Raw genomic sequence first — 26438 nt, 5'->3', positions numbered from 1 at the left:
GTATCTTTAATTAGCATATTTTCTTCCAAACACTTGTAGATGATCTGAACTAAATATTTTTGAGTAAAATCAGGCAAAATAAAAGAGCTTTCAGTAGTTTGATTAAAATGGCTTTCCTCTCCAATTAATAAGATGTCACTTTCCTTATATTTATTTTGCAATCTACTCATCAGTTTTCAACTCATCCACACAGGTTTCCGAGAGACGAGGATGGATAAAATATTGTTCAGTATGGAAAGAAGCTGCAAAAACAATTAAAATAGAAACCCCTTGGATTGCTGTTTTAAATCTTCTTTCCAATTGGGTGCTCATTCAATCAATTCCATCAAAGCCACTGTTGTTTTTGTCTGTGTCTGGAGAGGCTTTCCAAGATTAAATTAACTTTAAAGAATTAGAAAACACTTGATTGTGTTTCATTAAATATAGTGAGAGTCAAGGTTTCAGGAAAGCCACAAAAAGCAGGCAGCAGCCCCTGAGGGGTTGCCAAGGCTCCCAGAAGACAGGCTTGTCAGCAAGACAAAAATACAGTTCCCTGTGTCAGACAAACCTGACAGGCAGGGCTGTGGGCGGTAACTGCCTTACTGTTGCCATGTACTTTGAAAGGTTAAAGCTATCGTTAAGACTTAATACTTTTCACTGGTCAGCAGAGAAGCAAGGAAGTCAAACAGGCAGAACCCGGGGTTAGAATGAGCAATCTTGGGCATAAACGGCCAAGGAAAAGACCAAGAGCTCTCTGCACCGACTCAATGGCGTTACACCTGAGACAGGGGAAGGGGTGGCAGTGCACCCAGGACAACCTTCCCCAGTCTCAGGTTTGACTCGGGGGCACGGTGTCAGGGTGATTTGGGTATTTCTAAAACAGCTGCTTCTGGGACGCTTATTCCCCCCGTCTTCTCACACAGCATGTCACACAACGGCAGCGGATAGGATGCCATTTATCTCTGGTCGGGGCTGTGAGGTGCCAGTGTCAGGATTGCCAACTCTCATGGTTTTTGGAGTTGTTCTTAAAGTCTACGCTTTGCGAATGTGAAAAAGTTATTTTTATATATATATATATATATATATATATATATATATTATTCACATGCCCGACGCGCAGATTTTAAGCATAGGTCCAAACACCATGAGAGTTGGCAGCACCCCAGAGTAGCCCGCGCCTGCCTCCCAGCGTTGAGCATGCTGTCCGGGCCCAGCACCAATGGGAGCCGCCGTGGGGGGACCCGCCCCAGCACAGCACCAATGGGGACCATCTGGGGAGGTCCCGCCCCTCTGTGACCACGCCCCGCAACATTGCCCTGGCGCTTGCCAACGTGGCCAGCCGGTGCTGAGGCACGCAGCCCCAAGGCACATGCGCAGCGGCGGAGCCTCTTCCGCCTTCCCTGCGCGGCACCGGGGCTCAGATCAGCAGTCACGTGACCAGAGGGAGCCCTGGAGTCACGTGATTCTCGTGGTGGGGCTGTCACGTGGGGCTGCGGCGGCTGCCCATGGCCGGCCTGGCGGGGCGGGCGTTGCGTCCGCGGCTGGCGGCGCTCGGGCAGCGGCTGCTCGGCCTGGGCGCGGCGGGCGGCGGCGGTGAGCGCTCGCGGGGCCTGGCGCCGGGTCCGGGGGGCGCGGTCGGAGCAGCTACGGCCTGCGGGCCGCATCCAGCCCGCACAGCCCTCCTGCCCGCGCCCTGGCAGGGGCCTGGGCCTGTCCTGCAGACCATCCCCAGGTGCCGGATCCTACTGACAGGAGCCTGTCCGTTCGCTGGATCCATGAGGAACTGGCACGTGGGTCTAATATGGCCTGCAGACTTGTGTCCCCCCCCATCCACCCCTGCGGCCACAGGAGTGTCAGCTCTATGCCCTCAGGCACCATTGACAATGTGTAGGGGGGTACAAGGGGGTGCATGTGCAGCCCCTGAGCTTGGCCATGCACCCCTTGCAGAAAGCACCATTGATAATGCTGGCAGTGTCTGCAGGCAGTTGAAGCTCACCTCCACCACCGATGCGGCCAGTGGCATCTGCGGGTGATTGTCGACCACCGGTTGGTGCTCAGCCCCCTCTTCCCCACCTCTGCCCCCTCTTCCCCACCTCTGCGGCTGCCTGCAGGAGCTCCCTGCTCAGCCTGCCCCTGCCAACACCACCGTGGCTACCTGAGGGAGCTCACCGCTGCCACAGTGCCCCTGCTGCCAACACTGCCACCACCGCCACCACCGCTGGCCTCTGGGGGCATGCAGTGTTCATGCTGGCATCAGATCGTGCAGTGGGCACCGCAGCCAAACTCTGCGAGTACCAACATCCACATGGCCCGGGGGACCCTAAAGACTCCTCAGTTAGAAACCAGATCATTTGTGGGACCTGCACTTCAAGGTTAAGAACTGGCTTTCTCCAGCCAATCTCTCTCTTCTCCCCCCTCTACAGATAGTTTCTTAGTAAATGGCTCCATGACACTGGAGAAATTGAAAGACCTCTGCAGAGAAGATAAAGAAAATGTAAATCCTTCATATCTCTTGCAGCTGTATACTCAGGTACTGTATTTAAATGAGAGAGTTACTCTAAGGACTCCCCAAGTTTTCAATTCATTAAAGGAGCTGTGACAGTAAGGGGTTCCTTCATGTTCCTATTACTTAGATGCCTCCAGTTACAGTGCAGTGGTCAGGAGCCGTTTCAGAAAGCACCTGTCTGGGTTGTGGTCTGGGTTGGAGACTAGCCACAACAGATGGAACGTAACTTCTGTGACCCGCAGCATTATCAGTATCCACACAGATGCAGTGTCTATATTGATTAAAACTATTGCAAACTTAAGTTTTACATATTTCAAGTCTGTATGATTTTTCTAATCTAAATATTGCTACAAAGAATTAACTTTAAAAATCGCTATGTTAGATCCAGGCTCATATTTTACTGTTTATGAAGAGTAATGATCTATTTGAATATTCTTATTGATAGCATTTTATATGTTTTCTTTTTTAGGCTGTGTTGGACATCACATATTTTGAGGAGAACAAGCTTGTGGATGAAGATTTTCCAGAAGAGTCTTCTTTACAGAAAGTTAAAGAACTAATCTGTCTTCTTTTAGAACCAGAAATTGTGGTTAAGGAAAGCAATATGCACCAGGAGGTGAGTGCTGAATTGTGAAAGCATGTTCACTAACTAAAAAAAGCAAAGCATACTTCTTAAATTTTTGATGGTTAAACCTCAAAGTCTGAAAGTTTAAGAAAGTTTGATTTGTATATGTGTGTATGAGAGAGTTGTCCACAGACCATTGTTAGAAGCAGCTCTGTGGAAGTGAAGGGTACCTCTTACAGTTCTTTTCCCAGTTAGGCCAGTCGGAATTCACAGACAGCTTTTTTAGTAGGGAAATACAAACAGTAAACACCAACAAAGTTGTTTGCTTGTTCATTTGTTTTTGTCATGGGACTAAAACAAAGTCTTTTTATATTTTTCTTTGTAAGGCTTGAAAAGTTTACATTTGGCTTAGCAACATGTTTGGTTTTATTTCAGACCCTGAAAGTTCTTGGCATAGAGTTGTTAGAATGTTTATACTGGAGAAAAGGAGCCCTACTCTACATGTACTGTCACACTGTGAAAGAAAGGGGAGAATGGCTAACAGAAAACGCTGAATGGTTTAAAAAGGTAAAGCCTTTTCTCTTCCACTTTAAACTTCTTGGAATCATAACAGAGTCACTGGTCCAGTGATCTTCAGACAAGCTCTTCATTTTGAGTTAGATCCCAGCTCTTGACAAAATCACAATATCTGCAAAGCATGTCAGATTTTTTTTAAACTACTGTAAGATTTCCTGTTTTGGTGAATAGACCATTATACCGGTCGGTCGGTCAGTCTTCCAATAATAAGCCCCTCCTGGTCACCTTCATTCTGTAACAGGAGTAGAGACCTCTGCTTATTTTAAGCCTGTTCCAATGTGTAGTCAGCTACACTGATTAAAAAAATTATTTTATTGGAATAAGTGTGTACTTGACAAGTTACGCTAGCATAGCTATAACAGCTTAAGTTACGCTGTAGTTTGTACTGATGCAGCCAACCTATATATGTTAGCTTGTAGACTGTTAAATCCCACCGACTTTCTATTAGATGCAATATATTAAATCACATTCAGAAATAAGATTCTAAGTCACCTGAGCACTTTCAGAAAAATTGAGCTCTGGGCCTCAGTGTAATTTATTTGTTGAATATTTAATTTTTTTCATCAGCTACATAAAAAGGCTACCTGAAAATCCTCTCTTTATAAATCTGTATATTAAATTTGGGCTCATGCAAAATTTAAAGATATAATCTCTCAAAAATAGCAATTTAAACTAGCAAAATTGACCGCTCTAAAGTCACAAATAAAGCAATATAATTGTAAAGTGTCTGAGTACTGCAGATGGGGGAAAAATCAATTACATGGATTTATGAATCCTGATTAATAAACTTTTAAAAAATATATGACTTCTGCCTTGGAAACATGCCTCCTATTTGATATAAAATGTTTAACAGAAAATAATTCTGTCCAAAATTAATTGAATTACAGTTCATCTAACTTGTAATGAAATGCGTTCTTTTAATTTTTCTTCGTATGTCATATTTTAGTGTCTTAATGATGGAATTCATTATTTGCTGAAGATGCTTAGATTTAGATGCCCTGTTCAGCTAAATGAAGAAGTCTCATATAATGATGCAGACACCGCAAGACTTCTGAGTGATGGTAAATACTTTTTTTCCTTGTTCCTTCTATAAGCTCTTTTACTATACTTTTTTAAAGCAGGGAGAATTTCACCCAGTTGCAAATGGTCTCCCCTTTTAAGAACAAAAAATTACAGAACTACCCAAGAGCAGTGATGTAAAAAAATTGTTCCTTTTGTGTCTTCTGAACTGTGGAGGGGAGAGAAGAAAAGAAAACTAGCATAACTATAAATTCAGCTTGGGAAAATAGATAGCTGAAAGACACAGTTCTGGGTTATAGAGTCTTTTACATTGAACATAGTTAGTCAGTTCTGATCCAGACCAGTAGTGTCCAGATGCATTTGCATCTGAAGACTGCTTGATAACCATATGTGTGGGTTTTTTTAATCTGTCAGTAATCATGTTTTGTGTACAAGCATGATTACAATTGGTGCTAAGGAATCTCAGTGGAAAGGTCTGGGATCAAATAGATGTAGGGAATTTACCACTTGCAAGCTGCTAGAAATGCTGCTTCCAGGTTGGTATAGCATCATCTTGGACAGAGCTGGGAGAATTTTACCGTTACAATGTGCGCTGTATCCAGTGGATGTGTAGCTTGGAAAGCATAGCACACGTATCTAGAAAGCTCAAAGCCTCTTAATAATGCTGAGTTTAGCTTCACAATCCCTCTATCCTTGTGTTGCTTTTTTATTTAGAGTTAAAAATAGTGAGAAGTTATCATTATTCCTCTGATCCTTTTGAGAGAGTGCTCACCTTAGAGATGAAACTGATTGTACAAGTTGGTTCAATGAATCACGCAAATTGTTATAGAAAGCATGTTGTGGAGTTGGGAAGAATAGGACAGTCATCAAGGCCTTTTAGTTTAGTCCTGTCACAAGAACAATTTATTTTTAAAATGTAAGAGGTTGAGCTTAATGGAGTGTATCTCCCTTATCTTAAACATCATCTTGATTTAGTGAACATGTTTTTGTTAAAGTGCTAAAGACTGAGGAATACTAACTATAGGGCCCTATGTCCAAATGTTAAATTACAAAGTTGAATTGGGAGCTGTGGACATGCAAAAATATGTATGTATACCTAATAAAAATTGTTTTCCTTTGAAGTGACTTTTTCTGAATTTACTCCAATGGGTTATAAAATATGTCAGCAAACCTTTCTGAAATAATGTCAGTATGTGGCAAGCTCGGTATTAAACCCTCTAACTTATTGGAAGGCAGAGTGGATAGAGTAAATGAACTAGGATTCTCCTTGGAGTGGTATCCTCAGCTCTCTCAATAGCCTAATGCAGCGTTTCCCAACCTTTTTCATCCCACAGCACACATACCTAAAAATGGGAAACGCTGGCCTAATGGATGATCTAGGTAGGGCAAATTACTTCACCACTCCCTCTTCATTTTACGCAGGGTTATATAGAAAGAATGATATTATGTTTTCGAGAAAATTCTTGTGGCCTGTTGTTGAAACGTACTAATTTTGCTAGTAATTAACAGCATGTTGTTCAAAATCTCAATTCTTTTTGCAGGTATATTTAGTGATACCCATTTGCTAGCCATGATGTACAGTGGAGAAATGTGTTATTGGAGCCTGAAGTATTGTGAAGGGAAGCAAGAAAGCCACAAAACAAATTTGGAATCTAATAGTGAATCACATTACTGCTCCCACAGTGCGGTGCTGGATTTCCGAGAGCAAGGAGAAAAAATCCTAATGACATATGTTGCTGTATGTGAGGGCCCTTTAAAAGGACAAAACTGGAACACAGCTACTGCAAAACAAATCTTGGACTACTTCAAGACCTTACTGAAGTAACTAATTCGTATCATCTATCCCTAATAAAAAAGTCACAACGTGAAGAACAGAAATAGGAAGAGATGGTCACTGCTGTACTAAGAACACTACCAAAACTGTATTCTGATGTCTTTCATTATTCTGCTGCGTTGTTGAAACAATGACACTTCTGAATGCCTTTTTTTAAATATAACTACTCCTGGAACCTCTTTCAGTTGTAGCCTGAAGTTGGCTGAGGAGAAGTGTGGTTTGGGGTCCTAAAGCAGTCTATCAAGTAATAAACTTTGCCAGCTCTCTCAGTATGGAAGTGTGGAGAGGTCAGCGGGGTAGTGTATCGGTCAAACTGCAAATGGCACAGGGAGCTGAAACGTGACATCTCTACATTTATGTAGGGGATGCTGAGGGTTAGGGTCACAAGCCAGTGGGCTAAGGGGAAAGGGACAGGCACTAGTAAATAACACTAAGGCACATACACTGAGAGTCTAGGTAATAAGCAGTGACATTGATTAAACTCTCCAAGAACAGGCACCAGATCATGGGAAGGGAATATCAAGCCACCATACCCGCACTTCAAAAGCCCCAAACCCTCCTACAGCTAGGGAGGGGGGAAGCTTCAAACTAGTCTCTGGTCCCACAAAATGCTTCACAGCTGTCCGCCTAGGCTCCCAGTCGCAGCTGTGCCGGTCCTGCCGGCTCTCCCTCTGCCCCCCCCGTGTCCCAGCCCCGCTCCTCCCCTCGCCCTGCTCCCGGCAGCCCCGAGCAGGGCCTGCACGCGCTGCGGCTGCCCCAGCCCGGCTCCCTCCGCCCGCCCGGGCCCGGGGGTGCGCCCCTTTTCGAGGCTCCCCTCTTCTGTGGGGGTCTGAGGTTCAGGCGGGGCGAGAGTTTTTGGCCTTGTGGAGAACAGCTGGCCTGTGAAGCACCCCTTCTCCCGGCCGAGCCACCTCGAGACAGCACCGGCCCGCGAGCCTGATGAGGAGCCGGTGCGGAGGGCTGGGAGTTTGGACCGGCTCCCCCGAGACCGGGGCGGGCACAGGGCGGGCTTCCGGAGCGCGGCCGTGTCCCCGCCCCGCCCCGCCCCGCCCCGGCAGGCGGCGGAGCGGAGCGGAGCGGGCTCGGGCTGCGGCCGGGCCGGGCCGTGACCCGGCAGCGCTTGGCGCCGGCGCGATGGAGTGGGCGCTGCGCGGCAGCCTGCGGCTCCTGCGGGAGAGGTGGCGGCGCGGCCCGCGGCAGCGCGGCGACGGGCAGGCGGCGACCCTGGCCCCCGCCCCGGCCAGCGCCCTGCAGAGCCTGCCGGTGGGTGCCGGGCCGGGCTGGGCTGGGCCCGGCGCTTCTCCAGCGCGTGCCACCCCACAGATTTCAAGCAGAGCCATCGCCAGTTTTGGGGTCAGGGAGGAGTTTCAGCCCACGGCCAGATGGGAGCGGCCCCGGCAACCGCCTTCCTGTAGCCGGGGCTGTGGGGTCCCGGGCCGGCCGTCTTGACAACCTTTCCTAGAAGCGGGACGTTGTCTGTCCTGGTCCCTGCGGGCGCCAGGGCCCTGTTGTGTCGGGGTTGGCGGGATGGGATGCTTTGGATAGGGGCAATCCTGCCTCGGGCGGGGGTTGGATGATGTCGGCATTTCTCCACGACCCAAAAGTGGGTCTCGAGAGTATATGAAAGGGTCACGGACAAACTTGAGAAATGGATTCTCCTTTAAAGGAGGAAAATGCGGGGTTTCCCCTTGCAGGCGGGCAGAGTTGCAGCCTGCCAGGAGCTGCTGGGGCCTCCCCCTTCCCCACGTGCTGGGGCGAGGGCAGCGGGTCAGGGCTGAGGGGCACCGGTCCGGGACCAGCCCTCGATGTTTGCAGATGGGTCCTGGTACAACAAAGGCTGAGGCCCGCTGCGCTAGACGACCTCGAGGTCCCTCCAGGGTGGCTGTTCTAGGAGTCCATGAAAACTTTCCAACCAAGTGTCTTTCTGAGTCCTTTGCAGCAGAACAGCTCTATTAAACACCCCCACCCCCCACCCCCCCAGTCAAAAACCAAGTGGAAACTAAGAGGTTGCCTTTTCTGAGAGGTGCCTTGAGTCTAACAAGGTTGGGAACCACCAGCCTAGCTCTTTGTGGTCCCTCTGGTCAGGCATGCTGCCGGGACACCCTCACTGGCACTGCACCAGGGAGCTCAGGAAGGAAAATGCGGGGGGCCTCCAGAGCAAAGTTAACAGATTAGCTCACCTGCTGCTTTGCTACTGCCTGTGCCAGAAATAGTGCAAGTGGAAAGGGGGAACGTTTCGACTAGTCCCCCTTTGCCCCATAGCTGCGCTTCCAGCCTTCTCTTGCCTCCTCTGCTTCTGAGAACCTATAATCTAGGGATTGGAGGTATAACCTGTTCAATAGCTGAAGCCATCAGACCTCAGTCTAGACATAAGGTGAATGTTTTTAACATGGGCATAAAGGATCATTTGGATTCCTCAAGTCACAACTGGATGTCTTGCTGAAACCAATACTCTCATTCAGCTATAAGTGCCTGCTCCTCAGGGATCCATGAGTGTAATATATGACCTGTGTTGTGCAGATGGTCATGCTAAGTGATCAAAGAGTCCCTTTGGCTTTAAAATCAATGAATCTATTTCTTTTCTGTTTAAACTGTTGTGTTATGTCAATGTATTCGCTCTTTTTCACTCTTTGTATCTCATATTTTTACCAGCTGTGGCTTGGAAGATTAAAAATGATTTTTCTTTATTGTTTCAGATTGACGTACAGTTATACATTATGTCCTTTCTCTCACCCCAAGACCTGTGCCACTTGGGAAGTACAAACCAATACTGGAGGCTAGCTGTACAAGATCCATTGCTATGGCGATATTTTCTCTTGAGGGATCTCCCATCTTGGTCTTCTGTTGACTGGAAGTCACTCCCAGATGTGGAAATCTTTAATAGAGCCTTTTCTGAGATAAATGATAATACACTCTATGACTACATGGCAATGTAAGTGTCATAGTTTCAATGAATGTGTCTTAATACTGTAAAACTAAATTACTCTGATTTTGTACCAAGCAATTAAAACTCTGCCAAGCCCCAAGAATACATTGCTTGAATATTGAAATGTTTTTATGAATCAAATCTAATTTTTTTTTGGAAAGTTAGTTTCCACATTCTAAGCTAGTGTATCTAAGCATGTATATTTTACAACCCTGTTCATTCTAAAATGTCTCAAAGAAGCTTGTGAATCATGCATATAAAAGACTACATAAATGGTGTCACCCTAACAGTGCTACCCAGTAAACGTTGAGGGAGGAGAAGACTGGTGCGAACCACTACTTTTACTAAAAGTACTATGGGATCCTTAACATAGGGTAAATGTAACTTTAGTTTTTATGAAATTTATTGTAATTAACCCAAGTATAATAAATTGTATGGCATTCTGTCCATACATAGCCAAAAACTACCTGAAAAGGTTATTAATATTATAAAGTTGGGTACTCAAAAATGGGCCATTAGGCTTTGCTTTTCTTTTAAAATGTTATTTAATTTTATTTATTTAATGTCCTTTTCTAACTTCCTGCATCCAGGCTCTGAGTTGAATAACAAATTAGTTATTTCTCCTGGCTGCTTGTGTGGAGCTTTGCCCACAGACCCTAGATTCTTCACAAACATAAATTAATCTTCACAATACCTCTCCTGTATGACAATATCCTCATTTTGGAGTTAGTGAATGAAGCCCTAAAGTGTCATTTAATTTGGTATGGCTGATTTAAGGCACCTAGTGACTGAGGTTTTCAGAGGATTTAGCATTTATGTGTTAAAATCAGCGATACAGTTGGGTACAGAAGAGCATTCAATTAATGACAACCCATAGAAAATGAAGTGCAAGTGATTTGTGTAGCATCATGTGGAAGACCTGTGGCAGAGGCAAGGATAGAATCCAGTTCTCCAGGGTGTCATTGTAGCTGCCTTAGCCACAAGATGATTAATCAGTTCCTGCAATCCTCTGCTTTACTATACAGTACTTCCAGTTTCTACAGCAAATGAAGTTTGCCTGGTGAGTTTCAGTCTCCTTTACAACATTGGTTGATCTCCAGAACAGGTCCATCATATGTGCTGAATGAGGCAGGTGTTATACAGAAAAGTATCATGTTTTTATGCAGTTAGTATCATAATGAATATGCAAAGGCACCCAGTTTACTTAACCTTAGTTCTGATATATAACTTGGTTGCAACCTTATTTTTTTAACCTTTTTTTTAGATGTATTTTTCTAACTTAATAAAAAAGTTGAAAAAAAAGTCCACCACATAGGTATGTGTTAATTCCAAGCATGGCATCATCCACGTCTGGATAGTCAGGCCCACAGCATAGACCAATAGACTAACTAGTGGTAGTAGCAAGTGTTAATTCAACAGATGGATCAAAGACTAGAGGGGAGTGAGATGTATGGTTTGTCTGTGGGTTTTGCAGCTATGTAATAAAAACACAGGAATATGGAGAATGAAGAATGCAAGATTTGGTTTTAGGTTCTGATGGGGATTGTGGTCTAGCATGCAAAAGCCCTTCTTCTCCTTTACTCTCAGCTAGCTCCTGGGCCCGGCCCTTTTTCCCTTCTGTCTTTATATTCCGTCTCTTGTCTCTGGATCTATTGATTCCCTTACTCTTCTACTGCTCTGCACCATCTCCACTCTACCCCTCCAGGGCCCTACATTCCCAGTTCTCTTGAATCACTATCCAGGCCCTTAAACACCAACATTTCTTACTTGAATGAGGCTTCTTATTCTCTTGCTAGGTAACTACTGGCTTTTTAACTGCTCTCAGACACTACTGACTTGTGCTTGAGTTAACCAGCAGATGATGCCATTTGATTAATATCTCTTCTGTATTTTGTGTTTAATTTCTAGTTCCGTCTATTTTACACAGATACAGAAAGAGCTGTCAGCAGATGAGGAGAAGTCTGAAATCAAACCGCCCCAAGTATAGAGCTGTGACTTCCTTTTTGCAGTCACTCGTCACACAGGCAGAGCCTCGCTTTGCCATGTTTGGACCAGGTTTAGAGGAGTTGGATGAATCCTTGGTGGTAAAGATGATGACTTGCCCAGAGACGTTGCTAATAGCAGATTTACCTCTAAGACAAATTCACGGTAATGCTGTTTTTCTTCAAAACCTTTCCTACAAAAGTAAAGATGTGTTTGGGGTCTCTTTTATAGCCCTCCTTAAAACTAAATGCATTTGTGTTAAACCAGAATTGCTTTTTCTCTTTGACTTCTTGGAGGAAATAAATGAGGGGCATGTGTGCACAACACTTTGAAGTGAGCTAAATACTTTTGCAGTGCTTTAATTGTGTCAGTATTTGCATGCTTTGGCAGTGTATTGTGCATTAATTTCAGCCGTTGTAGGAAATTCAGCATCGTAATGTGCCTTAAATGACTTGGGGCGCAGCAAACTAAAACTCCTCTGACGTGTTTTAGTTTGTTGCCCTATAGCTGTGGAACGAAGCTTGGGGCTCTGTGCAGCTCACAGGCTCTGCCAGAAGCCCCAGAGGCAGCCTGGCAACAGCTCGGGAAGGCAGGCTCCACCCAAGAGAGGGAAACAAACAAACAAACAAAAAAGTAGTGAGCCTGATTCCTCCCCCTGCACTGGAGCCTACCTGCCTGAGCTGCGTGGGGACCCAGTGCTTCCCGCTGTGGTGCCCCCTAGGACTGCCCCAGGTGGGTGCCTGCAGGCAGGTGCCACGAGGGCAGGGGGGCTCACCGCTGCCGCGGAAGGAAGCACCAGCCCCCTGCTCTGCGACCCAGGGACCACTCTGCCTGCCAGCAGCTCACCCTCCCCTCCCTGCCGCCAGAGAGGCAAGTAAGTCATTGTGTGCATACAACGGGGGTTTTATCAGCCCTAAATTGAAGTGGTGTTTTTAAAAACCCACTGCTTCAATTTAGGGCCCCCATTTCGTCTACACACGCCCAAGGATGCCAGATTATGGATCAGTCTGGACAGTAGTTAGGTGATGGACTACATGGTTTTTAAAGCAAAAATGCAGAAGTGCAAAAAAAAAAAAAAAAAATCACATGGATGAAGGACCTGATTTTCTGCTGTACTGTCTTACATAAAACTACAGGAGATATGAGATTAGCCATAAAAGAGCAATGCCTGAAGAGGGATTCAATGATTAACAAACAGGAAAAACATTCACAAGCAGTTGCTTTAAACATCTTTCATTTATCTTTATTCCAAATCAGAATACAGTATAACTTGATTGGAAACCAGCGCTACTTATTTAATCATAACTGAATTGGGGTCTAAGCTAAACTTTTAGATAACACATGAAAATGTGTGTTTATAGTACTGTTCTCCTTTCTTTCTTGTGTCTTGATGATTGCATCTTGCCTTAAATTAAACAGAGGCTTTTCAGAGACCCTTTCTGCATGCATGTTTTTAGAATAGGCAACAGATCCAGACCATGATGGGGAGTTTGTGGTGCTACTGCCATAAAGCAGTCCAATGACAATTTACCTTGTGTATTAGAAATTGATGATAGTGTCACTCAGTTTCTTACCTCAATACTGAATTAAATTCACACCAGCAGCTCTGTATGATCAACTTAGTGTATATTTAAAATTCCATTCTGAAGTAACAAATGTATTTTGTTGTAATAGACATACATACATGTTTAGATGTATTTATAACTCTGATAGAATTTTCAGCCTTGGCTTTTGCTGTCTGTAACTGAATATTTTGATTCCTTATGTTCATCTTTGCCCTCGTAGGGATTGGATCAGGAATCAGTTTTTATTTTAATAACAATCAGAAATTCAACATTCTGACATTGTATTCGACTACCAGGTAAGGTTTGTTCTTTACAAAAAATAGCATTGACTTTTCTCAGGTATTTCTGCTTTTCCTCTTGATCTTAGCAATTGATGTTGCTTGGATGTCCAGGTTCCAGATTCTTTTTGTAATGGAAACATCTTTGGTAAAATACATCAACTGCATTTGCACAATCTAATTTATCTTACCTGAAAACTGTGTGGATAAAATGTCAGGCCTTGTTTTCCAAACCTACCCCAAAGAAGTGTCAGTCACTATGGACCTGCATGAGTTGATGGCTAGAAAATGATATTTAGAGGTTTGGTTTTGGGAATTGGCTTGTAGGTAATGTAGACATTGCATTAGAACAATGATCCAGGGGAATGCAAGGGTTAATTGATTTCCAAAAGCCTGTTTGTGACAGTTTCCTCTAAGGCCCACTGTGTCTGAAGCCAGCAAACACATAGGCTTGAAAATTGAAGACGTACCACGCTGTTCCACAACAAGAGATAAGGTGGCATTGGGTCACAGTGCCAACTGCAGAGTCCTTGGGATTTCCAGCTTTGGTGAAAGAAGACTAGTAAATACATAAATTAAGATTTGTGTGCATATGATGGGTTTGTGAAACAAAGGAATATGCTGGCAGGACAGAAAAGTGGACAGTATGATGAGCACAGGGAGACCAATCCATGATGCTCAGAGATGAAGAGTTATCAGAGGAGAGAGAAAACAAAATGAGGGATTTCAGAGCAGCAAAGGATTCCTGAAAGGGGAGCCCAAGGCCACCAAGGACAGAGGGTGCACAGCCAGCCAGGTCACCCACCCCAATGGCTGGGCGGGGGGCTCAGCCCTGGACCTCCAGGCTGCTGATATCTGACATTCAAGAGAGAACCTCAGAATGAAGCTCACATACTGACCAGATGTACCTTCCCTCTGTGACAGCTCTAGGACTGTTAGATATAGAATCGGGAGCAGGGGATTATTTGTGTTTGCCTTGCCTGCTTTATTCTTATCTGCTATCACTGTGTAGCAATAAAATTCACTTCTAATTGAATGGAGAGGTTGTGGTAGGTCTGAGGGTTTGGGTCCTCCTGGAACAAGGTATCTGGGTCATAAATCCAGTGTAAACAGAATCATGTGTGAGGCTAAATGTGAGCACCTTTTTGAAACTCTTTCCAAACCCATCCAGGGCTGTGTTTTGCGAAATGGGCAATCAAATTTTGAGGATGAAATTGCTCTGCATATTTTAGCTATTGCCCTCTCCCTTCATTATGTTTTATGTGCTCCAAGCTTCAGCCTTCCTAATGTTCTTCCAAAGCAAACTGGGCACTTTGTTTAGATGTTTTTCTGTCTTTCAGCGTGGAAAGAAAGAGAGCAAGAAGAGAACAAACGGTTACAGTCAATAAGATGTTCTACCAAGAGAGCAGTATTGAGGGGAATCATCAGGCAGTTCATTATAATGTAATTGCCCAAGTTAAAAAGGTGTGCGAAGTAGTTGATGGATTCATCTATGTTGCTAATGCAGAAGCTAATAAAAGTAAGGAATATTTTAACTGTATTGACTCTTTCGTGAATGTTTAAGATGCCACTAGTATAAGAGAATTTATACCTGAACAGTTAGATTCTGGAAATGTCATTCACTTGGAGTGCAGCAGAGTATACTAATTGTCATGAAGGATTGTAAAATCTTGGCTTCAGTGGAGTTTGTAAGTTGTTCTGAAACCACACAAAGGAAAGCTACTGAATCTGCTGGACAGTTGAGGAAATAAATTCTACAAAGACACTAATGAGGAAACTATATGGTTTTGTTACAGTATAAAAACAAAAAGAGTCAGTTACTCTTTTGTGTAAATAATTCAGTATGCTGTTTTAAGTCGAAGTGAAAGATCAGACCAAATTAGATGAGGACTTAAAAAGGTCAAACAGAAGAATTGAGTTTGTTAATGGGTTGTCTTAAGGGAGTATAAGAGTGATGTTGTAGCCATGATCCTCTAGAAATTATGTAAGAGGCAAGGATTTTCTTAGAGTGATATCTTTCATTAGACCAACTAGCATTGTTTTAAGGGCACTGTTCATTATCTAATGTTTGATAAAATTGTATTTCAATATGTACATTAGAAGAAATTATTAAATATCTAATTTTTCATTGTCTGGCAGTATGCTGGCATCTTGTTTTGGTGAAGTATTCTGGGGTTCTTTTTTCTGTTTGCTTTCCGAACAGAAGAATACAATTTAATTCTCTGATCTAATCTTAAGTAGTTCTGTATTTCTGATTTACCAGTTCATCAAAGGGAGGTTGATATTCAGTGCATTTGATTTGTGATGTATAATCTAACGAGTTTCATAGATTCATAGATGTTAGGGTCGGAAGGGACCTCAATAGATCATCGAGTCCGACCCCCTGCATAAGCAGGAAAGAGTGCTGGGTCTAGATGACCCCAGCTACATGCTCATCTAACCTCCTCTTGAAGACCCCCAGGGTAGGGGAGAGCACCACCTCCCTTGGGAGCCCGTTCCAGACCCTGGCCACTCGAACTGTGAAGAAGTTCTTCCTAATGTCCAATCTAAATCTGCTCTCTGCTAGCTTGTGGCCATTATTTCTTGTAACCCCCGGGGGCGCCTTGGTGAATAAATACTCACCAATTCCCTTCTGTGCCCCTGTGATGAACTTATAGGCAGCCACAAGGTCGCCTCTCAACCTTCTCTTGCGGAGGCTGAAAAGATCCAGTTTCTCTAGTCTCTCCTTGTAGGGCTTGGTCTGCAGGCCCTTAACCATACGACTGGCCCTTCTCTGGACTCTCTCCAGGTTATCCGCATCCCTCTTGAATTGCGGCGCCCAGAATTGCACGCAGTACTCCAAGTGCGGTCTGACCAGCGCCTGATAGAGGGGAAGTATCACCTCCTTGGACCTATTCGTCATGCATCTGCTGATGCACGATAAAGTGCCATTGGCTTTTTTGATGGCTTCGTCACACTGCCGACTCATGTTCATCTTGGAGTCCACTAGGACGCCAAGATCCCTTTCCACTTCCGTGCTACCCAGCAGGTCATTCCCCAGGCTATAGGTGTGCTGGACATTCTTCCTCCCTAGGTGCAGCACTTTGCATTTCTCCTTGTTGAACTGCATTCTGTTGTTTTCTGCCCACTTGTCCAACTTGTCCAGGTCTGCTTGCAGCTGTTCCCTGCCCTCCGGCATGTCCACTTCTCCCCATAGCTTTGTGTCATCTGCAAACTTGGACAGAGTACATTTGACTCCCTCGTCCAAGTCACTGATGAAGACATTGAAGAGTATCAGTCCAAGGACCAAGCCCTGCGGGACCCCACTGCCCACACCCTTCCAGGTCGAAACCAACCCATCCACCACGACTCTCTGGGTGCGACCCTCCAGCCAATTCTCCACCCACTGGACTGTGTAGTCATCCAAGTCACAGCCTCTTAACTTGTTCACCAGTATGGGGTGGGATACCGTATCGAAGGCCTTCCTGAAGTCTAAGTATACGACATCCACCCATCCTCTTGTGTCCAGGCGTTTCATAACCTGGTCATAAAAAGAAACTAGATTGGTCAGGCATGATCTGCCTGCCACGAACCTGTGCTGATTTCCCGTCAGCATAATTTGTCCTGCCGGGCTCTTACAAATGTGAGCCTTGATAATTTTTTCAAAGACTTTGCCAGGGATGGAGGTGAGACTGACAGTTTCTCTAATATGAATCTTTCAGTTTGTTCCTAGCAGCTAATTTCCTTTTTAGACAACATAGAACTATAATGAAGTCATGTGTCCTGAATATTCTAATATTATAAAAGCCTTAATCTGTCTGTCTGTATGTCCATAACACTTTATTCCCATTCTGATTGGCTGACAAACAGCCAATCAGAGTGTGAAGAAGCATTTAGACAGGAGGTGGCAGTGCAGCAGAGCACCGCCATGTTGGCAGGGACACAGTGGATGGAGGTGGGAGCCCTGTTCCCTGGAGGCGGCAGCAACGGAGTGGACGGAACCTGCCCTGCTCCCTGCAGCTGGTGACAGTGGACCAGAGGGGAGGGCCAAGGCCGCTGGAGCTGGCCTCGCCCCCCCTCCCATTGTGGCCGCCTGCAGGACGGATGTGGTAGCTGTGGGAGGACGAGTGAGCCCGAGCCGGGGGAGAAGCTGGCCTGCTACTGCGGAGGGGGAGCAGCGGGCCCAGGCCGACGTGGCTTGGAGAGGGGGTGGGGGACAAGCCTCCTCCCCCCGCCCCTGTGTCGGCCCCAAGCCTGCTCTTCCCATCCCCAGGTTAGGTCACTGTCGGGTCGGCCCGGCCCTGCTGCTTCCCCCTCCCCGCCTCAGCAGCCCACCTTCTCCCCACCCTCAGGCCTGGTCCTCCCCCGCATGGGGCCCAGGCCCACTCCTCCTCTCTGTCCACTGCTGCGGCAGGGAAGAGGGGAGCAGGCCTAGACCCCAAGCTGCAGGAGGGAAGGGGTGAGCGGGCATGGACCTGGGGGTGGGGCCCGCTTCCCCCACCCCCCATCTTTCTTGACAGGCAATTGACTAGTCTTTTAATACCGGAGCACTTACATTTTGTTTGATCCTTCAGCTGTGCTGAACTGTCTAGAGGAAGGAGTAGAAAGAGAACAGGAAGGTGGTGAAGGAGAGTAACAGGATGTCTAAACTGTGTCAGTGGGAAATGAGAGAGATTTCTAAAATGGTCTGTTGTGACTTGGGTTATCTCTTGGGAGGTATGCATAAAACTACAATGATGGGTATCTTTCTAACAATAAAAATAAATCTGTAATGAAGTTGAGCTTTACCGTACAAGTGGGTTTTGCATACAGTTTAATATTCACGTTGTAATCTTTTTCTTAGTACACGATCGTCAAGATGAACTTGCCCATATTTTGGCAATGATTGATCCAGCTCTTGGGCCCCAAAACAGACCTGTGCTGTTTTTATCCTGTACCTCTTATGATGGCGTTAAAAGAATTCCATGTGTTTACATGGCACACCAACTGCAACTAAACCAGCTAAGGCAGCCATGGATGGTATTTCTATTTTTAATCTCTAGTATTCTTTTTAATTGTCGTCTTTATAACTTTTTCTTTGAGTAAGAGACACAAGATGCTTTTTCCTACTGTTTAATTATCAGTATAGCTGTTGACACACTAATATCTGAACAAACAATAGGAATATATTATAAATCTGAACAAACAACATGAATTTAGCATCTCAATGCTTCTGTGACAGGAAGTACTATCCCAGTTATTTAGATGAGAAATTGAAGCATAGAAAAATGAAGTGAATTGCCTAAAGTCATACATGAAGATTATGGCAGAGCAAGTATGGAATGTGGGGTAAAATCTTGGCTTTATAGTCAGCAGCAAAACTTCCACTGATTTCAGACCAGATCTCCTTAATCCCAGCCCAGTAACTTAACCACAAGCCTCTTTTTCTTGTCATTTGCAGAAGCTTATTAGTTGGTCAGCTTACACGTACCTGTCTGTATCCTGTGCTGCTTCTAATCTTTTTCAGTGCACAACCTTTATTCAGCACTTGAGGTCCTGAACTTATTTAACACTTTGACTTGCACAAAACATGTAAGTGTGGTAAGGTTTTGGGGAGAGTAGTGTTTTGTGAGTATGCCATATTTCAATTAAGCATTCAGCCTCAGGACTGAAAAAAGGCTATGCACTTACCTGGAATACTCGCATATCCAAACTTAATGTAAGTAACGCTCATTAAGTCCACAGTGCTGTGTGTAGCACTAGCATCTCTGAAACTTTCAAGGATTCTCATAGCAGTTATGAAGGTTCAGGGTTGTTATCAGAAGCTTTGAAAATGATGAGAGCTAGTCAGTCTCACAGCTTATTAGAAGTCTTGAAAATGAAGGGAGCTAGCAATTCTGAAATGGACTATCAATTTCAAGGCCTCCCATAGTAACCCTTTGATAGCTGCATTTCCTTCAGAGCACAGTTAGTTTACAAAGTAAACACTGAAGCTGAAAGATGCTATGAATTTAAGCAGTTTATTTGCTTACCAGGTATATAAATACCTAACTGTGTTACAGTGTAAGCAGCAGGATCCTCTGGGAGGTCAGTCTGAGGGGGAAAGGAATCCAGGAGAGCTGGCTGTATTTTAAAAAAACCTTACTGAGTGTGCAGAAACAAACCATCCCAATGTACAGGAAAAATAGCAAATATAGCAGGCGACCAGCTTGGCTTAGCAGAGAACTCTTCAGTCATCTTAAATACAAAAAGGAAGCTTACAAGAAGTGGAAGCTTGAGCAGATAACTAGGGAGGAGTATAAGAATATTGCTCAGGCATGCAGGGATGGAATCAGGAAGGCCAAAGCACAACTGGAGTTGCAGCTAGCAAGGGATGTGAAGGGTAACAAGCAGGATTTCTACAAGTATATCAGGAACAAGAGGAAGATCAGGGAATCCCAAACTGAATGGGGGAGGCAACCTAGTGACAGATGATGAGGAAAAGGCTGAAGTACTCCATGGCTTTTTTACCTTGGTCTTCACAGACAAGGTCAGCTCCCAGACTACTGCACTGGGCAGCACAGTTTGGGGAGAAGGTGAGCAGCCCTCAGTGATGAAAGAACAGGTTAGGGACAATTTAGAAAAGCTGGACATGTACATGGGGCCAGATGCAATGCATCCAAGGGTGCTGAGGAAGTTGGCCAATGTGATTGAAGAATCGCTGTCCATTATGTGTCTTTGAAAACTTGTGGCGACTGGGGGAGGTCCCAGACAATTGGTAAAGGGCAAATATAGTGCCCATCTTTACGGAAGGGAAGGAGTATCCAGGGAATTACAGACTAGTCAGCCTCACCTCAGTCTCCAGAAAAATCATGGAGCAGATCCTCAAGGAATCCATTTCTAAGTACTTGGAGGAGAAGAAAGTGATCAGAAACGATTAGCATGGATTCACCAAGGGCAAATCATGCCTGACCAACCTGATTGTCTTCTGTGATGAGATGACTGTCTCTGTGGATGCAGGGAAAGCAGTGGATGATACCTTGACTTTAGCAAGGCTTTTGATACTGTCTCCCACAGCATTCTTGCAAGCAAGCTAAGGAAGTATGGGCTGGATGAATGGACTGTAAGGTGGATAGAAAGATGGCTGGATTGTTGGACTCAACAGGTAGTGATCAATGGCTCAAGATCTAGTTGGCAGCCAGTATCATTTGATACCCAGGGGTCAGTCCTGGGCCTGGTTTTGTTCAATGTGTTCATTAGTGATTTGGAAGATGGGATTGAGTGCACCCTCAGCCAGTTCGCGGATGACACTAAGCTGGGGGGGTATAGTAGATACGCTGGGGGGGTAGGGCTAGGATTCAGTGTGACCTAGACAAATTGCAGGATTGGACCAAAAGAAATCTCATGAGGTTCAACAAGGACAAGTACTAAGTCCTGGGCTTAGGACAGAAGAGTCCCATGCACTGCTACAGGCTTGGGACCAACTGGCTAAGTAGCAGCTCTACAGAAAACGACCTGGGGGTTACAGGGGACAGGAAGCTGAATATGATTCAATATTGTGCCTTTGTTGCCAAGAAGGCAAAAAGCATACTGGACTGCATTAGTAGGAGCATTGCAACAGACCAGGGGAAGTAATTATTCCCCTCTATTCTGCACTGGTGAGACCACAGCTGGAGTAATGTGTCCAGTTTTGGGTCCACCACTACAGAAAGGATGTGGACAAATTGGAGAGAATCCAGCAGAGGGCAACAAAAATGGTTAGGGGGCTGGGGCACATGACTTAGGAGGAGAGGCACAGGAAATTGGGCTTGTTTAGTCTGCAGAAGAGAAGACTAAAGGGGGATTTGACAGCAGCCTTTAACTACCTGCAGGGTGGTTCCAAAGAGGATGGAGCTAGTGGTGCAGGTGACAGAACAAGGAGCAATGGTCTCAAGTTGCAGCAAGGGAAGTTTTGGTTGGATATTAGGAAAAGCTCTCTCACTAGGAGGGTGGTGAAGTACTGGAATGGGTTACTTAGAGAAGTGATGGAATCTCCATCCTTGGAGGTTTTTAAGACTCGGCTAGACAAAACCCTGGCTGGAATGATCCGGCTGTGGATGGTCCTACTTTGAGCAGGAGGTTGCATTAGATGAGCTTTTGAGGTACCTTCCAACCCTAATTTTCTCTGATTCTGTGAGAACAAGCAGAATTGACATGAGTATTACTGACTTTAAGAGCCAGCTTGCAGCGTTAATATAGTGTAACATGCAGTATTAATATCAATATAACACATTGGCCTTTCTTGTTTCTACAGGTGCAGGATACTGTAGCTGCTAATTTAACTGGACTGCTAAATGGAGTTGAGTGGTTGCTTGAAGAGATTGAACATAAAAATGCACAGTGATCAAACTTATTTTGCCATACTATATAAACTAGAAAGCTTTACTTGTATTTGCAAAGCACATGGAGGGAGAATCTCACCCTGACATTGCACTATCTGATCAGAAAATTAAAAGGCAGGCCCTGCATTTTTGCATATATTTTAAAAGTTAGCATTCTTCTAACACAGATTTGGATTATTGCAACCATAAGCAAACATGGCTTGATGCCATTAAAAAAAAATATCATGGGTTTGGGTTGGGTTAGATTGGATTTGGTTTTAAATTGCACTCTTTGTAGTGCCTTCCTTTCCCAGCACTTTTTATAATTTAAAGCAGTGGTACTCACAGTTTTGGTCCTGCAGGTCAGATGAATGCTGCAAGGCTGATCTGCAGGCCAGATCAGGCTCCATGCACCAGGATCAGGCCCTGGGGCTCCGAGCTGCCTTCACTCAGCCAAAGTTTGATCCTAGCTGGGTGGGGACAGTGCAGGGCCCTGGGGCCTGATTCTGGCCAGGTAGAGGTGGTACAGGGCTCTGTTCCATCCCTGCTTAGTCAGGCTCCATGCTGTCCCTGCCCAGCCAGAATTGGGCTCCGGGGATGTCATGCTGCCCCTGCCCACCGCACCATGTACCAGGATTGGACCCTTTGCTGCCCTGCATCCCTGATCTAGTGTGCAAGGCCACAACTTGCAGGGCTCCTTGCAGGATCCGTGGGGAGTCCTGCAGGCTAGACGGTACAGCCCGAGGGGCTGGATCTGGCCCACAGGCCGGGGGTGAGCACCTCTGGTTTAAACCATTTTGTAGATATTTCAGCCACTGTTATCTTAGTTCCAGCACAGCCCTCTCTTTGTAAGCGTAGCCAGATTAATTAAGTGTATTTATTGGAGATGGCAGAAATCAGACACCTGACTCTTGCATAGTGTATTCCTTAAATGGTTAACAGAAGTGTGCCATATACCATAAATACAAGGACTCTTTGGAGGAGCAGTGTCTAGACCTGTGCTTCTCAACCTTTTTTTATTCAAGGTACCCTCCATAACTTTTCTGAATTTGGCAGAATCCCACTTGAGAAGCACTGTTGTACTGATTCAGCTTACCTCAGTGCTTCTCAGTTGAGGTGCTGCTGCTGCCACTACTGCTGCCACTTGGTGAAGTCCCATGCTCATCTTGGGTTTAGTGCAGAGCCTGATTGGGAAGCTGCTGCCTGCTTGTGCTACAACACTTCCCAGTCTGGCCACCCAAGTTCTTCCTGATACGGGACAGTTCTTTGTGGCAACAACAGCCTAGATAAACGCAAAAAACATACAGATCAGTCTCCAGGCTGTTCGTCTACTACTGCCAGGTGGAACTGCCCCATGGGCCTGCATGCTAAATCCAATATGTAGGTTTGTTCCAGCGTGGGCCCTATGTACAGTGCATGTGCCAGACTGCCCCCACTTATTGTGTGCAGTGTGCATGCCTGATCCATCTCTGTCCAGTGTGCAGGGATGGTTTGGTGCATGGTGCATACAGTGTGTGGGCCCAGACTGAGACCTGAAGGCAGCACCAAATGACAAGGGCTAGATCTGGCCTGTGGGCAGTATCTTTGAAATACCTACTCTAGGGGATGAAGCCCTTATTTTTCTTATCACTGGATGGCATCATCATGACCCAAAGCAAACTTCTTGACTACCAAGCTCTCGTCATCCCTTCCCTGTTGTATGGTGTGAAACCTGGACAACATATTGGCACACCTGAAAGCCTTGGAACATTACCATCAGCAATGCCTTCAGAAATCCTCCATCCAGTTGGAAGGATGGAATGGATATCAATTGGAAGAAAATGAATGCCAGTGTTCTGTCTCAAGCAAACACCACCAGCATTGAAGCCATGTTTTATGGCACTAGCTCTGTTGGACAGGACAGATCATAAGGTTACCTGTCAACCAGGTTCGAGAACAGGTCCTATACTCAACTTGCCAGTAGTCACGACTGTAGAGGTGGGCAAAAGAGATTCAAGGAGACCTTGAAAGTCGATCTGAAGAAATGCAATTTTAATACCTGGGAGACTCCAGCACTGAATTGTCCTCATGGTGCTGGGAAGTGCAACAAGGCATCAACCATTTTGAGCAAACTTGCCTCACTATGGAGGTGAATAGGTGAGAGAGACAAAGGGAAAGAGCTGTTTTGTGTATGTAAGGTTCTTCTATAAGATACTTTATAGGAATGTATCTGGTACAATACTCTGTTGCTATTCAGGATAAATATCTTAAAGTACATACAAATAAGCATAATTTGTAATGAGATTGTGTGAATTCCTGCCAGTTGTAAATAGCAATAATAATAATTCTGCAGTGGCTTATTCTGTCCTGTGGAGGGGATGTACATCACTCTCTAATTCTTCTGCACTACCACAACAATGTGGTTTTGGCAGGAGGATTCATTCTCCTCTAAGGCTGGTGGAGATCCTAAATCACAACCTCTTTCCCTGGAACTTGTGCTTGTTCTAAGTTACAGCATTTCTGACTGATTTTTTTCCCCTGTGTGTCTTAATTAGCAAGGTTTACATCTGATTTTAATGTTCTGTTTATGCAATAATTATTGTAAAGGCATTTTTCATGTTTTTCCCCCTCAAAAAATGTGTTGATAATAAATTATTTTTAAAGGTGGCAACATCTATAGATCTTTCTCTTATTTGTATAGGTTTAAAAAATGCTGCAGAGACATTTTTTCTTTTTTCAGAAGGTATTATGAACAGTAGAAAGTGAGAGACGACTTGAAAAAATATTCTTTATATTTTCCAGCATATTTTTTCTTAGTTACGGGTGCATCATAGTAACAGCTTCCATCTTCCAGATGTTGGAGCACAAAATGCATAAAAAACACTTAATGCATATAAACTATTACTGATATATTTAGGCTTTAGTAACTATTTACGATTGCAAGTAATGGCAATGTTTTGAAAACAAGCTGATCTTTGAAGACAAAATAGTGCTGTTCTGTTCATAGGTGCACATTTTAGTTTTGCATTGAAACAAAAGATGAACAATTATATTTTCTCACATAATAGCGTATATCTGAATATAGAGCGCACTGCTTGTGGAAAGCCCAAAGGAAAAAGATATTGCCTTGGAATACAGCTAAATACCTGCAATCCGTTGTGGTACATAGAAATAAGCTAGATTCCTCAGTCAGTGGAGAAGAAATATCCCCCCCCCCCCCCCCCCCCCCCCGCACATTTCAGTCTATCATTTTTCATTAGTTGCTATTATATCAAGCACTGGAGGAGTGTTTACAAGCTTTATGGAACTTGGAGATTGGGCCAGTCTAAACACGTGCTGAAAGAATATTCTTACCTAACTGTTTACTTGAACACTTGCTGTAATTAGAATAGGAGCATGAGGGGAAAAAGGAGGGAGGGTTGCCAGGGAGAACCAAGAAGTTTGGAAAACTGCTTTATGCTGGGTTTAGTGAGGGAAGTGATTTATCTGTGGACTGTCAATTGGGTAATTGCCTTTTGTAAATGTATAAAGGCAGAACACTTCAAAGTTGTATATACGGGTGTCTGTTGCGAGGTGGGCATCCCTCACTAGCCACAGCTAGCTCCCCACCTGCCTCTGGGCACGCCGCCCACTTGTCTCGCCCACCACGTCTTGTTGGTAATTAATAAGAGTTGCTAACTAAGGCGGGAGGCTGCCCATTGTTGTACCCCAATATTAGGGAGTATCCACAGCTCCGTACCACCCCCACACCGCAGCCCAGCCTCGTAGGTGGCATCTCAGACAGTTAGCTGAACCCTCGCCTTCATCCATTAGCTGTGGCCCCCAACCATGGGAACCTTTGGCTTCCGTAAGCCCTGGCCCCATCTCAGGCCCAGTCAGGACCCTGAGCTTCTGCGCTCATTGTGGGCATCCCTCGCGGTGGGCCCCTGGTCTTTGCCTCCTGCCTGCACTTTCTGGAGTGGGGTTCCCCATTCCTGGCTCAGGTGCTCCTGGGAGCATGCCTGGCCCTGCAGAGTTGCTCCCCAACTGGCTCAGGTGCTTCCAGAAGCTTACCTGGCCTCTACTCCTCCCTTGATGTTATCCTTCACGCACACCATGACTGGTGCTCCAGGGTCTCATGGGAACTCTCACTCCCCCCCGGTCATTGTGCTTGGCTACTGATCTTATTCTCAACCCACCTGAAGGTGAGGGCTGGGGTTAAGGCACCCCTACTCGCCTTTCACCAGGGAGATTGCTGGCCTGGCATTTCCTGGGGGCTCCTGCACCACTGACAGCCCCACCAGGCCACCCACTCCTGGCAGGGTGTAGTTTTAGGTCATGCCCAGGACCAGGAGCCCCCTAACCATTCCCTACAGCTCCTCCCTTATCTCCAGGATGATACCAGCAGCCTTGCAGCCAGGCTACGTTGCGGCTTTCCCTGTCAGCAGGAAACTGAGCTGGTTATAAAGGCAGCCAGGGATCTAAAATCGTTCCTGCAATCAGGCATGTGCTGGCAGCTTGGCTCAGGCCCTTAAAGTGGCAGGCACCTACAGTGCCCTGCCACAGTGTCCTAAAAGGTGGTATGATTATGTGGAAAGCTTAAGAAGGATTATTATTCATAGATTCATAGATGTTAGGGTTGGAAGGGACCTCAATAGATCATCGAGTCTGACCCCCTGCATAAGCAGGAAAGAGTGCTGGGTCTAGATGACCCCAGCTAGATGCTCATCCAACCTCCTCTTGAAGACCCCCAGGGTAGGGGAGAGCACCACCTCCCTTGGGAGCCCGTTCCAGACCCTGGCCACTCGAACTGTGAAGAAGTTCTTCCTAATGTCCAATCTAAATCTGCTCTCTGCTAGCTTGTGGCCATTGTTTCTTGTAACCCCCGGGGGCGCCTTGGTGAATAAATACTCACCAATTCCCTTCTGTGCCCCCGTGATGAATTATAGGC

At 45.4% G+C, this 26438-nt stretch overlaps 2 protein-coding genes across 6 annotated transcripts; both read left to right on the top strand.

The window, feature by feature from the left end:
* Nucleotides 1-1467: 1467 nt before the first annotated feature.
* On the top strand, nt 1468-6659 carry RIMOC1 (RAB7A interacting MON1-CCZ1 complex subunit 1). 3 transcript variants are annotated; one of them, XM_059725207.1, is made up of 6 exons: nt 1468-1572; nt 2403-2509; nt 2955-3101; nt 3486-3617; nt 4573-4687; nt 6188-6659. In XM_059725207.1, exons 1-6 carry the CDS (start codon nt 1485-1487, stop codon nt 6469-6471), a joined length of 873 nt encoding a protein of 290 aa, XP_059581190.1. In that variant the 5' UTR covers nt 1468-1484; the 3' UTR covers nt 6472-6659. The 3 variants fall into 3 exon arrangements, with proteins under 3 accessions (XP_059581190.1, XP_019351389.1, XP_019351390.1); XM_019495844.2 differs by lacking the exon at nt 1468-1572 and adding an exon at nt 1719-2008; XM_019495845.2 differs by lacking the exon at nt 1468-1572 and adding an exon at nt 1721-2025.
* A 546-nt stretch (nt 6660-7205) lies between these two features.
* FBXO4 (F-box protein 4) lies at nt 7206-24175 on the top strand. Of its 3 annotated transcripts, none has more exons than XM_019496100.2 (7): nt 7206-7430; nt 9177-9412; nt 11334-11554; nt 13175-13250; nt 14573-14751; nt 18055-18230; nt 21463-24175. In XM_019496100.2, exons 2-7 carry the CDS (start codon nt 9198-9200, stop codon nt 21550-21552), a joined length of 957 nt encoding a protein of 318 aa, XP_019351645.2. In that variant the 5' UTR covers nt 7206-7430; nt 9177-9197; the 3' UTR covers nt 21553-24175. The 3 variants fall into 3 exon arrangements, with proteins under 3 accessions (XP_019351645.2, XP_059581189.1, XP_059581188.1); XM_059725205.1 differs by lacking the exon at nt 7206-7430 and adding an exon at nt 7463-7743; XM_059725206.1 differs by lacking the exons at nt 7206-7430; nt 18055-18230 and adding an exon at nt 7460-7743.
* The last annotated feature ends 2263 nt before the right edge of the window (nt 24176-26438 follow it).

The sequence above is a fragment of the Alligator mississippiensis genome, chromosome 3 (genome assembly GCF_030867095.1).
Source record: "Alligator mississippiensis isolate rAllMis1 chromosome 3, rAllMis1, whole genome shotgun sequence".
In the NCBI taxonomy this organism is placed as follows: domain Eukaryota; kingdom Metazoa; phylum Chordata; order Crocodylia; family Alligatoridae; genus Alligator; species Alligator mississippiensis.
This window is presented reverse-complemented; position numbering and strand designations above follow the sequence as displayed.